Source organism: Neodiprion fabricii, chromosome 3 (genome assembly GCF_021155785.1).
Source record: "Neodiprion fabricii isolate iyNeoFabr1 chromosome 3, iyNeoFabr1.1, whole genome shotgun sequence".
Taxonomy (NCBI): Eukaryota; Metazoa; Arthropoda; class Insecta; order Hymenoptera; family Diprionidae; genus Neodiprion; species Neodiprion fabricii.
The window spans coordinates 23,201,975-23,216,622 of NC_060241.1; the positions used below are offsets into that span (position 1 = coordinate 23,201,975).

The following is a 14,648-nucleotide window of genomic DNA, read 5'->3' on the forward strand; positions in this document are numbered from 1 at the left end:
TGAAAGTCATAGGAGAAGATTCACGTGAAACTCAACGAGTTTACTCTTGAGGAACGTCAAAAATATTCGAACATACGTGGGTGGGATGGTAAGTGGTAAGTTTAGTAGTAATTCCACAAAAGTTTCTTGTTGTAACATATTTTCTCTAGGCACTACTAATGAGCTAACAGCATACAATTATTTATGATATTTTCTTTATTATTTTTGAGAATCTATAATATCGAACAAGTTTTGTGGCAGTTCCACAAGTATATACATATAACAAGATTATTATATTTTTCAAGTGTTTGCATATCAAATGGTGTGAACGCTTGCATATTATTATTCAAAACCAAGCTACGTTAAAATAAATATTGTTAGATATAATGCTTTGTTTTATTCAAATATTGCACTTTTTTAAAATTAGATTGGTTCTAACATAATTTGGCACATGCAGAGATTCTGTTCGTTTTGTGCTTTTCTATCAATAGTCACACATAAATTTTGCACAGGCAACAGCAATTATACAGTGAAACGAATGACTTAATACAGAAATTGTTACCATTAAACTGTGCTGGCTACAAAGAAAAAAAAAACCGTTGAGCATTATCAGTGAAACTTTTGTTTACGTATCGCGTTGATGAATAATCAAATTTCTTACCAAATGGAATAACAAAAATTGTTGGACATCCCAAATGCATCAAACCTATTCAATATCAATATTGAATATTGAATAAGTTAAACTTTCCACACTCAACACTGTCATTTGAGTATGATCATACATTACTAAGAATGCTCGTAAATAGAAAACAATCAATGATACATTAATTGATTAAAAATATATATACAAATAAATTTAATTACACCAACGTTAGATCAAGGTGCAGATTAGCTGTGTCAAATTCTTACATAACACACGTTCGCAAACACTTCAAGTGAATGAAAAAACTTTTAACCATACAATTTTCGCTAATTATGGTTTGCTTAATGAATACAAACTTATGTATACGATTTCAGTGATGCTTAAAAAAACCTGTCAACGCCATCATTTATACAGAGACAATGCGTTCTCGCTCAATATGTCCTGATGAATGTAACAATACATTAGAATTTCTGAATAGTAAAGATAAAACATTAAAGGACTACATCTGTTATTCAAAATTATTTTCTAAATATAGGTAATTAACTACCTAATTAATAACTACGATATCATGTAACTTGAGAGAGGATAACCGTGAAATTTAGAAATTAGGATAACCTGAAACGGTAGTTACTTTTGATAGTGATAGGATCCGAATCTTCTTAAATTCACAATTAATAAACAAAATATTCTATTATTACGGTTGTGGAATGTTGAATTCTTGCGCGGATGTTTCAATAACTCGTGCTAATTCGCGTGCTCAATATCTTAAGATTTCGTAAAACTAATTTCTGTTTTTACTAGCATTTACCAGCAAATCGTATTACAGCTCTTTATTATACAAAAGCTTGTAACATAGTACGATACTTGCTTCATATTTTTTTTATCCTAGAAATGACCATAAGTATTGTACGATTTGTGTCATTTCATCATTAATTCTAATTCTTCCACCGGGTTAAGTGTGACTAGATTTATTTGGAAAAAGTAAAAAACTATTCGAAATCACTACTAACTGCAATAAATAATAACGTACTTTACTGTGGTAATTTATTTTTTAATTTTCGTAAATGAACTCATCCTGCAAACGCTGCAAACTGACCAATATCACACTTATGCTTATCATCTTATTTGAGCAGATTATTGATTTGTTGAAGCCAATACAAGAACGTTGAGACATGCTTTTACTGGTCATTGTCAAGGGCAACAAGTATATTACTAACAATTAGCTGTCTGCTATTACTATACTATAAATTGAGTATGACTAAATTGGTGACGAGATTTCAAAGACTTATCACGTAATAATCCATTCATGTGAAAAAAATTCAATAGTTGAAGCTGCTGGTGTCATCTTTTTTCTTGAGACACGCTAGCAGTCGTAATAAAAGTCATGCCAACTGTCAGTGAATTTTAAATCGATGATGTCGCTTCTTCTTATGGTTACATCGCCTGTAGCCTTGTCTATATTGCGGACACATCTTTAAATCAAAGTAGTAGTTCCCAATGAACAGTATCATGCGTGTTATCAAGATGAAATTCACTCGAAATAACTCCTAAAAATTAAAACATTTTTCACCATTTGTTTTCCATTTTATTTATATATAATATTTACCCATTTAACTTAATAACTCATTTATTCTCTTGTAAATACAAACCTGAAAACTGGAGGGCATGGGAGCTCTCCATACCTGACTGGAAGTCTGTCAGCAGTCACTGGAAAGACTAGCACTGGACATGTCCTGACACATTCGAGCCTCACTCTTTTCATCCGCCAATGCCTCTATAATATCCAGTAAAAGTTCTCGACTCAACTGCTTCAATTTTGGCAATCGTGCCACCTACAAATTAGGTACACCATTTATGTGATGCTAAAATATCGCTTCCACAGTTAATGGAAACCAAAAATGGTAAATATTTTGTGGTCAAAAATTGGATTAGAACTGATGGATTATTTTTCTAAATTTTAACGAGTACTTGGAAAACGATCCCAATCAACATTTTTCCTCAACTCAATTGTTCAACAGTATTCCACCTACATAAAAAAAAAGCAATTCATTTATAATAAGGTCTCATTGATTTAGGTGAAGCACGAGTGCACGTATGTATGAATTTTTTTCCACAGAGTGTAAAAAAGTTAAGTATCACAACAAAGTTTGACATTCAGGAATCAAGGTGACTCAATTTACATAAGTATGCTCCACATATTATGCATTAAACTTTTCTTTTAAGAAATGTTGTTCTATACCTTGCTAAAATGATGGACGATCAGATTGAGAGCATATTTTTTCATGTCAATAGCCTGCATTCTATCCGCAGCTTCAAGAATTTGTATAACGTTTTCAAACGTAACATTCATTTCAAGATTTTGCTTGCAAAAGGCTTGCAGGCGATTATTTGTAAAGCCGTAAAATACTGGTGCAGTGAATAAGTATAGGGAGTCCTCAGGAGGCATTAAGACATCTGCGTAATAAATATACCTGAGCAGGGAATCGAATGATTCTTTTGAAGGAATCATCTCTCCGATTTGGATCTGAAAATGGTATTTGTCACAAGTAAAGTACTACAATCAATAATCAGAGTGCCTAGTAATATACTTACGTTCACTATGTTGTCTTCAGGCATAAAAGATCGGAACATGCCTTCGAAATAACTGCATCTAGCGGCAAGGATAGCCTTGTGTGCTGGTATGGGTGTCCCATGCAACATCAGCATAATATCACAAAATTCGGTGCTCGCACTCTTTAAAAAGACCTCCATATCCTGCTCTAGAGTTGTTCCCAACACATGAATGTGTGCAAATTCTATTCAAGAAAAATAAAACTATCACCATACAAAATGTAAAAGTATCAAACAATAAGTAATGAATCTATCCTCTAAATAAGACACACTTTGTTATTGTTATTGTCTTTACTCCAAAGTATCCGTTAAACGATTCCTTCTAACACCAAAATTTGGCAATATTAAATAAAGTACCTGTCGATTCGTATGACTTTAGAAAGTTTTTAGCTTGCGGCATTTGCCTTCTTCTTATGATTTCTACCATTAAGGGTTGATCCAATGTTTCAAATTCCTGGCTCATCACTATTTGATTGTAGTTACTGTCCTTGACAACAAAACTCAAGCAGAATTCTTTAATAAAATACAACTTTAAAAGTGCTGCATTATGAAGTGCTTCAAGAACGTTTGCATGACTGATAGTAGCTTCAAGATATTGAACACAAAGTTGTTCTAATCTTTTCATGTGAAATTGAACAGCTAGTCGATAAACGTCCATCATTAGAAGTACGATTCTGTTGCTCAACGGATCTTCTATTTTTTTCGTAGGATCTATTCGATCAGTGTATATGTAGTTCAACACCATTTCAAAGGCTTCCGGCACAGCATCCTTCAATTTGACTTCTAGCAACGGTAAATCTTTGAGCGGTAGATCGGTAATGCCTAAAATTTTTTCAAGATGCTTTTCTCTCTGATCTTGGGCTTGTTTAATTCTAGCTCTTAACCACTGAGATCGTGCGGCTACCATAGCAATATGTGCTGGTATTTTCTCTTCGCTTTCTCCAACAATAAACTGGACGTCGCAGAACTGTTGACTGCTGAGCAATCTTCCAAAATCATCGTGCAGAGTACATTTAGGATAAGAAGAAAATTGAAACCTGTACATCTCACCAGATCTCACATTGTTGTCTACAGTGCCTCCAAATATAAACATAGCTTCCCCAATTACTGCTGCAGCATGAAATAATCGTCCAGATGGTACTTGGCTGTCTGCCGATGATAAAATTACACTCCATGTCTGTGTATCCAGGTCGTAACAATGCAAATCATTGGGTAGGGTTGAATCTGCCGTTCCACCAAAGACATAAAGATGCCTGTCAAAACTGACCATTGTGTGACCATAACGGCGAGCTGGAGGAGGTGGAGCACCTCTCAATATATGCTCTGTGGATATTCGAGTCCACCTATTGAACATAATTCATGTCACGCATTATGTCAAAAAATCCGAGTGCTTCTTAATTACAAAAGTCTTGTAATGAAAGTCTGCATTTTTGCATAATGAATCTGGATATTTGTTTGACTAAAAAACTTTATTGATGTTGGTATGCCAATTTCACCGACCTTTTGTCTTTGAAGTGGAACTGAAACAAGCTGTTTGTAATTTTGGCTCCACTCTGACCACTGAAAACGAACATAGATTCACGAGCAACAGCTACAGGGAAATTGCAACACGTTGGTGGACAATCTCCAGATTGCGCAACTTCTTCCCAAACTCTCATATCTCCTGGCTATAAACCACAATGCTTTTATTTAATGAACTCTTACTTTTACATAAAAAAATTTACTATCTATTAATTGTAATTTAGTGTGAATATAATTGACTTACAAGCAGCGATATGGTCCACATATCATTTAATCTAGCATTCCCATCGTACCCAGCGAATATCCAAAGTTTATTATCATACACTGCAGCACCATGGGCTGATCTGGGTACAGGTGTTCTACAGATTTGAAAGAGATACTATGAAAATAAGTATTATACATAGTTCGTAGTTTAGCAATAATATTCCAATGCCAGGTGCAGACATATATATATTTATTAGACATGAACAGTCTTGCTCTGGCCAATTACTTCATATCACAACTAGATGCTTGGACATAAACTTTCTGCTCTTCGAATACTCTGCAATTTGTTTATGATTTCAATAGATTCAAATAATGAGAGGAGCAGGTACCATAATTATTATGGAAAGCTCCATATTTTTATCATCGTTGTAGGAATGTTGATAAAGGTCACAATCAACTTACTTTCCAATAAACCGCCACTCAATCCATTGACCAGTCTTGAATTTATACTCAAATAAATCATTCTTGTTGGTTAAATTAGAATTTGAATGAATGTCTCCAGTGTATCCACCAAAAACGAACATAGAAACGTCATAAACTACGGCTGAGTGGTGATATCTTGGTGCTGGCGGAATCCCAGTGGAGAACGCCCTACCCCAAGATTTTTCTTTAACGTCAAACCGTAGCAAATCATTCAACATTTTCTTTCCGTTATCTCCTCCAAATACGTAAATAGCATCTTTATATGCTACTACCGTGTGCTTACTTCGTCTGTGTAGAAAAAATAATAGAGATGGATGTTGACTTATTTACCATTATAAGGGGATATTTTATTATGTTATCTGATGAAGATATACTAATTTTGTAAATGACTTTCATAAAGTAACGAAACACCTGTTTCTGGCAAACTTTTAGCACAATACTTGGACAGTTGACATCAATATAAGAAGCTGCACAAATGAGTGACTGATACTCTTCTACAGAGGATCTCATTTAACTTTATTCAGAATCTTAATATATTGAAACAAATTTTTTGTAGGTGTATCTGCTCCTTCAAATGTCATGAAGTATAGCATGTGTGAATTGAAACATTATCTCTAATGCATCAGTAAGTGGTTCAATTGCTGGATTAAAATAGGAAAGCAAACGGTGAAGAGCGATGTTATAACTTGACATAAATTGACATAACCTATAATGCATGAAATGGATTGACGAAAATTTATCGCACCTGGCTCCAACAAATTCATCACATTCTGGCATTTGTTGCCAACGGTGAACCGTTTCGAAAGGCCCAAAATCCAGGGTGAGACACTCGGCTGTCGCTGTGTTGTCCATTTCGGTTATGTCGGTAAAATTTCACCCGATTCTAAAGGAGCTTCACAACCTCAAATTATTTGCATTTCCATTTACGTTAATTGTCCGTTCAATAGTTGCATAACAAAATAAGTACTCACTTATCTTGATATCCGATGAAAGCAGCGTTATATTGTGATTTTGCGAAACGTTACTCTACATCATTATTATGCGTTTGTCACATTTGTATGTCGAGTGTCAAAATCAGGTGGATGACCCTCTGTAGCCAATCAGAAATTCGTATTTTTTCAACCGCGAAATTCTGGCCATTCGGGGTTCTTGTTTATCAAATCGATATTTCATTCGTTTCGAGCTTGCGTGTGATAGACAGAAGTGCGTGGGTTTCATTCATAATATTTCTATCCTCTCCCATTGGCAGGCGTTATTTTCTGCTATCACGATTTCTTTCAGTGCACACTGTCAGTAAGATAATATCCTATATATCATCTTAACTGTCAGTGATGAGATTATTGTAGTTATATTTGACAAATCAAAATCGAAATAGCCTCAGACCTATCTAAGTTTAGTCAATTCGGTATCCCTTAATTTTTTATCATTACTCTTGTGAATATTGGAAGAATTTGAATTGAAAATTATTTGGCAATGTTTCATTGAAATTCAACGTTTCAAGTACTTTTATATCATGATTAGAAAATCGCGCAATTAGACCAGCTCTAATTGTTACACACCTAGAATCTTTCAATAAAAACATTATCTCAATATTATGTTCATGTGCACAATTATATTTTTATTCATGACATCTTTGTAATAACATAAAGCGTATAATAAAAAATATGTATACCTATATATGCATTCACTAAAAAGTTATCTATGATATTTTGTTTCAATTCAGTCGTAGAGGTAATTAAATGATCAGAGATTTTAGTTGTAGACATGTTGAATTGATGAATTAAGAGAAAAAAGCTGGCAGGGAAAGTTCAAACTGCGGAACAAAATCCAACTGTCAGAAGTAATTACTTGTTTTTATCAGAGTCATTGAAACTCTTAAAATATTACGAGATACCAACAAAATTATAACATTCTCTTAATAGGCTCAGTAACACCAAAAATAGTAAATTTCTTTGTGAAATTATACTGATCATTGGCACAACTAAATGTATAACAATTCAATTTTGTATCAAAACTATATCAAATGTACAAGTTGTCTGTTGGGTACAAAAAAGTATATTTTACATTGTTATGAAGCCAAATTTAAATCAATCAAGGACCATTTGCTAGTTTCATCACCTCAGAAAAAGTAGAAACATGCTTAAAAAGAATTAAAATAAAATTTTTCAGGGATGATTATTGACAATGTCATTAATATTCACATTGATAGTATTACACTATTTACCAGAAATATTCCGGAAGTAAGTGACTACATTATAAATGAATATACACAGGTATATAGTCAACTGAATACTATACAGGCTAATTATTAACATAAATTATCTACTAACGTTAACTTTATGTGAATACTAGACAATATATGTTACTAAAATATTAATAAGGCAGGCAGAGCCGACGTATTTGTATAACATCTAAGTCATTACTATATTTTAGTCCACCCATTTCAGAGTGAGATATTTTACTTGATCAAAGATAAATAAGGATAAACGAAGCACGGCTATTCATTAGTTTGTACAATTTAAATACAACAGGCAGTTATGTAGCTATTGAGTTAGAATTTAAATAACAAACGTTTGATTTTTAATCTTCAACGGGATCGCTTAAATAATAGTTAGTTATTCATCAAATCTGTGATAAGATAGTTGTAACTATTTATCCAAATTCTTCAATTTTTTTAAACACTATGATGATTTACATTAACGTTTACTATCTTTTACCTCCCATCCGAACTTCTAGGCTTGTGCAGTTCTCGCCATAACTTTATAACTGTATATATTTCAATTTGTAATAAGAATTTTAACATAGCCCAAGTCTGTAATAGCCCAAGCCACTTAGGATAATCGTAACTGAATAATAAATATGTTTAAATAACTTTAGTTCATCACACTACGATCGGAATTGGATTTTATTCCCGCACTGTGCTCATTTTTTAATTAATCAAAACCAGTTGTCGTTGGACGCTAAGCGCCTTGAAATTTTTTATCAAAGGACAGTTTTGTTTGCTCCTGTATGGTGATACGATTTTAAACTAGCATTCTTATTTCTACACAATTGGCATAGTATTTTGAAAGAAACATTATTTATTCAACTTTTTCAACTGCCTCCACAGGATTTTCGTATAACGCATATGATAGTTCAATCGGCTATAATTATAGTGGTGTTTCACATTTTTGCAATTTTATATAAATAGTATGTCATTTTTTTATTATTCATCGAACTGGGGTATTTATTATGCTATACCCATTGATAATTTCTATTCGAATAACTATTTGTTTTCTCTTTCATTTACTACTTATTTGCAATCCAGTGCAGTTCATCAGCTCTATTTTGTACTTTGCAAAAATATGTAGTAAGGACCATTGTTTTACATAGAATTTCGATTGCGAGAGATTTAAAAAATGTAGAAGTTTCTCGAGATGATGAAAAGAAATGTGAATATCACTAAGTATCGTTTAAAAATCCTTATTGTAGATATATAGAAGAGCTAAATTTATTCATTAATATTTATTAAGAATGTGAGAATCATTGCATTGAAAAGGTTAGTTAAATACTACAATCATAAATCACTGAATGATACTAATTGTCTGTTTCGAAAAATAACCTTTACAAAAATAATATCTTTAACGGTACCAAACCAATAAATATACATTAAAACTGATTAAATGAGTGTAAAATAGGTAATAATATTAAGAGTCAATCTGATCAGTTTCTCTTTGCAATACATTTATACGCGGATAAACGATGTTCGAGGGAAATATTCTTGGAAACGAACAGGTTTAAATTAAAAAGAAGAGTTAATTCTTTGGTAAAAATGTTTGACGTGAAATGGCATCTGACGATTTCAGATTCACGTTATTGAGAAAAGTTTGTTTTTTATGATATTGAGGAGGAGATTTGAACGTAGGCATAAAGTTAAAATCACCGTTGTTATATGCACTTGTAATTGTTTTATTTCAGAGTTCGTTGGATATAAAATTTTATTTGTCATCAAACTTTTTTACCGAAGGAGTAATTTTTTTAATCACATATTTGACAGATACAATTTCATATTCAAGAATTTCGCGTTCGAACATCACTCAAAAGCGCGTAATGTATATTGTTAAACGCAACGGGTATCGTTGGCTCTTGAAGGAAGTTTTTCCACCATATGCAGGAGGTCCCTAATATTGCAGTACACAGCGATAATCTGTGCCTGCCATTCTCATGTGATGTTTACCATCACATTAAATTTGTAAATTTCTAGCAATTTTACAGAGTTGAATAAATTTTTCATTTATTGATTACATGGGCAATTACCAAGATATTAGTTAGTACAAAACCAGTGTTAGATTTATCGTAATCTCAGTCTCTGTAAACATTTTTACATAATTTAGGGGCACTTGCATTATTGTAACTAGCAACTCGAGGGACTGCAAATATGTGCACTGGTTAAAAATTATTTTATCTAATTATGACTAATTACCGGAGATGTAAGAATGATCCTACTTCTCGTTACAATGCTAACCATGGATGATTACGGATAGATTCTCGACTACGGTCTCCATAGTCATAAGTCACTTCAACACCACGTGGTACGTCATCTTTAGCCGTAAGGACTAAATGTGGTATAGATCCAACTTCTATCACACGTGCAATCAGATTACCATTACGAGAATGATTTACTAATCTGCCTAACTTATCTGATTCTGGTGTTGCATCCACACTGTAAACAGAAAATAATATGTTCGTTAGTTTCATACTTGTAAAAAAAAACGTCACCGTTTGATGATAGATCATAGTAGCATAGTACATAGCACGTGAAACTGTATAACGGGAGGACTCGAGTTCAAATCTCTAGTTTGTCAAGCAAGACCTGAGCTGTAACTCATAAAAAATGTAAGTTGGGTGACTCCGTTCAGACGCCGAATAGGCAAGTTGGGGTTTGAACTCGGTCCGGCTACACTCGCACAAGGTTTTCGGCAGTTTTCCTTATCCCTTGTGCGAATGCGGGTATTTCTATCGAACATCTTAAGTTGGCTGCAGCCGCACACAGTAATGGTTACCGATCCATACCCTGCCTTGCCCTACACAAGTCACAATGTGGCTTCTGGGGACATACTCTATTGGGTACGGCGAGTGTAGGGAGGAATTATTATTATTGTTATTAGTATGAAAATAGAAACTTTTTTAGTATAGAGAAGAAAACCTAAAAAATTAAATGTAAATGGTCTTTTGGGTCTTTTCTACAACCAACGCACTTTGTTAATAATCAGAATGACGATATTATATACTTACCAATACTGTTGGTTACGGTGCTTGAAGTAGTACATGTAACATCCTGTACTGTGATCTCGAGCATATTCAGCTTCTCGTTTTTTAGCCATATTTTGATCAATCAGGTCACCGATATATTCTACCACAAAGTCACCTTTCCGAAATTCTCTCGTTGTAACAATTCCTCTGCCCTTACCAATGAACTCTTGTATTTTCAGTCCATCCTGCACCTGACATAGAACCTTATTTTCCATGTCCCTCTGTTGTTCTTCTAACACAGTTCTTTTACATTTACGAACACTTCTACGAACTGGGAAATAGTCTGTTAATTTGTGATTGGTTCTATTCGCAGTCATTTTTAGTAATCCTTGTCCATCGGTGTTGTTTGGATTGAGTTTTCTACGACCTTTTTTCAATGACTTTTTGGCAGGATTTTGTACATTGTCCAGCACAGTACTGGGAGACTCTCGATAAAATATCTTGCTCATATTTGTATTATCACCAGCATTTGGTTTTTCAGAATCTTCAGAATCTGTTCTTGTCATATTGATCCGATGCGGAGTTGGAGGTCCATTGACTGGTACAGCAACTGGAGTTTCTATGGTAATATAAATTCAATAAGTCTTCCATTTATCAAACTTCAACACAGTTTTACTGTCAGATTAACAGTAGCACAAATCATGTATTACAAAGAAAAATTGACGACACACCATCTGTCTTGAACAGCTGCTGATCAAACCCATTTTGTCGCCTTGGTGAACTCCTAGTGCATGAAAATTGATCTTCTAAATTATTTAAAAACTGTTTCTGATTATCGGTGGTGTCAAGTTTTTTTTGCCTGTGTCCTGATCGAAGATGAATATCCATTTTGTACATATGTATTCGTTTTATAGCTTCACAAGAATGACCTTGAGACAACTGAAAATATAAGAATAATTGGAATGAAAGACTATATTTACAATATTTTTTAGTAGAGATACATTCTTTGTTATCACAAGGAAGCTAGCTAAAATAGCAGGTTGTATTTTCTTTTGTGAAAGCCCGGTAAACAAACCTCTGTTTTCTATTATAAGTACTGCTTTTATTCCTACATAGTGACAATCTCATGGACATAATTTGTCTCTCAAGAGTTATAACTCAGCGGATATATGCATGAGTTAACTATACGTTGTTAAACCAGAACGTTTTCATAAAAACAATGCTAGATCTAACTAAAGGTAACTGCTTTAGGAATCATCGCCCATTTTAAAGACGCTCTGACGATGATTTGGAAACTTTAAAATATTGATGTATTAAATTGCAAGGATTTAGCCTCCGAACATAATCGTATGTTTTTTTATTCAACGAGTGATGAAACAATGGTAATAGAAATAATTGCCATTGGGGGATTGTGATTTTACATGGACGTAAGAACTCAGAGACTTAATACTAGATTCTGTGCAGTGAAGAACAAAATGACAAGTGTTTGATGAATCAACTATGTGTACATATTGTATATATATAGGTCCAATGTCTCTTTCCTCAGTATTATTAGTCTGTGTTACGTATGTATGCGTAATACATTTTTGTGCACGAATTCTAGTTGCAGAGGTACAACTAAATCAGACAGACATTATTTACAAAGAGAATAAGACATGAAAAAAAAAACAGTGCAATCACACGTAATAAAAACTGAATTTTCATTACATACAACAATGCAGTACAATGGGTTTATTATTAGCCATTTGTTTTCAGTGACTGACATAGTGTGAGAAGTTGAATGCACGTGCACTTGAAGCATAATTACGGTGCAAACATTGTCTTTAGACTAGCGTCCCATCAAAAATAAAAGAATAGTACAGTCGATTGTGAGAGGAGGAAGAACAGAGATATGGATGGTAAAAATATGTCCTATGCTTGACAGTTGATGGTTACATAAAAATCAAGGTCGATACACACTAATAAGTATTATTTATGATGTACCCAACTGATGCTGTCAGAATGAGATGGCTGTACACAAATTACCAAACAAATGTCATGCTTATATACAATGCAGGCTGCATATATGCTCGTAAAACGTACGCTTTGAATTCAAGTTACGGGTACAATCCACTTAGTAGGGTTCGAAAATTTCGGGGTAAGTGAGTAATTCTGTAAAACGGTTACAGTTTCCATTCTGTTAGCCGAACGTAAAAAAATTGAGATTACGTGAGACTCATCGAGTGGGAAAAAAAATGATGCTCGAATATGGTTCGAAAACATAACCAACAACGGTTTGCTTAGCAAACGTATAAATGCATAAGTGAAAAACATCATTTGGACGGAAGATAAACTCACCTTTGACAATGTCGACAATTGGTCTCGGTACTGATTAAAATATTGTTATAAATTTATAATTCATAAGCCACTAGAATACAAAATGTTTGTAACAATTGGTAGCGTTCACAACTGCTCGATCACCTGGCATGCTTTTTAAATTATTGCTAAGTTATCTAATCGCGGGCTATTATATTATATTATTATATCTTTCTTAGGAAAAATTCACCACTTAGCCTCCGTTGCACGGAGATGTTTAATTACAAGTTAACAATTAATCAAACCTAAAAACGTCAACGTAAATAACACAACACTAATAAAGCGAGGAAGTCACTGCAGACTGCTCGGTTTACCATCTCGCCGTTTACTGTGGACACAGAGAGATTGTTAGCCTGGTGAGACCTTTGGTTATGGAATGTGGGCGTTATAAATTCATTGTCAAGCAGCGCCCTCTGCATCCTGACATGCGCGAAAACCCAATCCGGCAAATGGTCGGTACGTAAAGTGGCAAAGACGACAAAAACTGATCTTACCATCGTTCACAGCGTGTATCCAGATTTTGCAGAGTCAAATGACGTATCCATCTATCTATCCATCTATCTACACTTTTCAACTATGCAAGTTCATTTGAGCCAAATTCAGTAATGTTAATGAAACTTCATCAGATCGACAAAAATAATGTGATCTAAATAGATGCACAATAAACGTACACCTGGTTTCCTGTTTACAGAGTTAGAAACCTTTTCTTGATGCAAACGATAGGAGAAATAGTCGAAGAAGTTAACCAAAGGATGAAGATATATAGTTGTTCTTTATGTAATTTGTTTACTGTGACGCTGATTTTTACTGCAACTCACCCGGAGAAGTGACCGAGAACTTGCAGCGCGCGTGCAAGACTCGACTAATTTCTCAACTTACGTTCGATTAACGTGGTTTTTTAAAAACACAGTTTATTTGCATCGGAAAACCCAGACCATTCTACACAAAAATAATACTTGTAAATATTTTTTGGAAATAAGGAACATGCAACCCAAATGAACATAAACAAAAAGTCACATCGACAAATAGTCTCCGAATAAGGGTTTGCCGATCTAAAGTAAATTAATAACAATTGAATGTAATTTAATGCACGTTAATCCCACGTTCCACTCACAAGACTTTTTTGACGAACGATGTTAATTAATTACAGTTCTAAATTGGATATAAGAAACTATAACGACTGACCTAAAGATGGATTTTCCGGATTAGTAGTAATCAAATCCTTGTCAATTATATACGGATGGTTTCATGCTGAACTGTTTTCTCACTCGAATGAATGCGTCAGTGGTCTTGGCAAGAAGTTTGGACACGTGCAGGCTTTGAAGTACGATGAGAGGTATTACGTACAGCCGATAGGATAAAAATTGCCTTTACGGATAATGTTGCGTTGGTAACAGGATTTAATGATTTGAAAGCCATCGGATTATTCCCCTTGAAAATCAGTTATTGAAAAGTAAGCCATTGTTTTTTCAATAATGTTAATAATGTAATTCTGAACATTTCAAAATTCGCCCGGTGAGAAAGAGAATTTTCCCATGTTTTCTAGCGCTTCCAAAAATTACGAATTGACAATAATCAATATCTGCCATTTTAACAACTGAGAAAAAAAATATGGTTTGAT

At 33.9% G+C, this 14,648-nt stretch overlaps 2 protein-coding genes across 5 annotated transcripts; both read right to left on the reverse strand.

The window, feature by feature from the left end:
• Nucleotides 1–177: 177 nt before the first annotated feature.
• LOC124177501 (leucine-zipper-like transcriptional regulator 1) lies at nt 178–6,688 on the reverse strand. 4 transcript variants are annotated; one of them, XM_046559917.1, is made up of 10 exons: nt 6,412–6,680; nt 6,186–6,323; nt 5,420–5,728; nt 4,998–5,112; nt 4,733–4,899; nt 3,590–4,575; nt 3,215–3,417; nt 2,862–3,146; nt 2,272–2,454; nt 178–2,169 (listed from the first exon to the last, which is right to left on the reverse strand). In XM_046559917.1, exons 2-9 carry the CDS (start codon nt 6,290–6,292, stop codon nt 2,320–2,322), a joined length of 2,307 nt encoding a protein of 768 aa, XP_046415873.1. In that variant the 5' UTR covers nt 6,293–6,323; nt 6,412–6,680; the 3' UTR covers nt 178–2,169; nt 2,272–2,319. The 4 variants fall into 4 exon arrangements, with proteins under 4 accessions (XP_046415873.1, XP_046415871.1, XP_046415870.1 ...); XM_046559915.1 differs by having other exon boundaries at nt 6,186–6,341; XM_046559914.1 differs by having other exon boundaries at nt 6,186–6,332; nt 6,412–6,679.
• A 349-nt stretch (nt 6,689–7,037) lies between these two features.
• Nucleotides 7,038–13,337, reverse strand: LOC124177945 (histone-lysine N-methyltransferase PR-Set7). Its single transcript, XM_046560927.1, has 4 exons — nt 13,010–13,337; nt 11,404–11,611; nt 10,715–11,291; nt 7,038–10,142 (listed from the first exon to the last, which is right to left on the reverse strand). The coding sequence occupies exons 2-4, from the start codon at nt 11,567–11,569 to the stop codon at nt 9,932–9,934; spliced, it is 954 nt and encodes a 317-aa protein (XP_046416883.1). The 5' UTR covers nt 11,570–11,611; nt 13,010–13,337; the 3' UTR covers nt 7,038–9,931.
• Between the last annotated feature and the right edge of the window lie 1,311 nt (nt 13,338–14,648).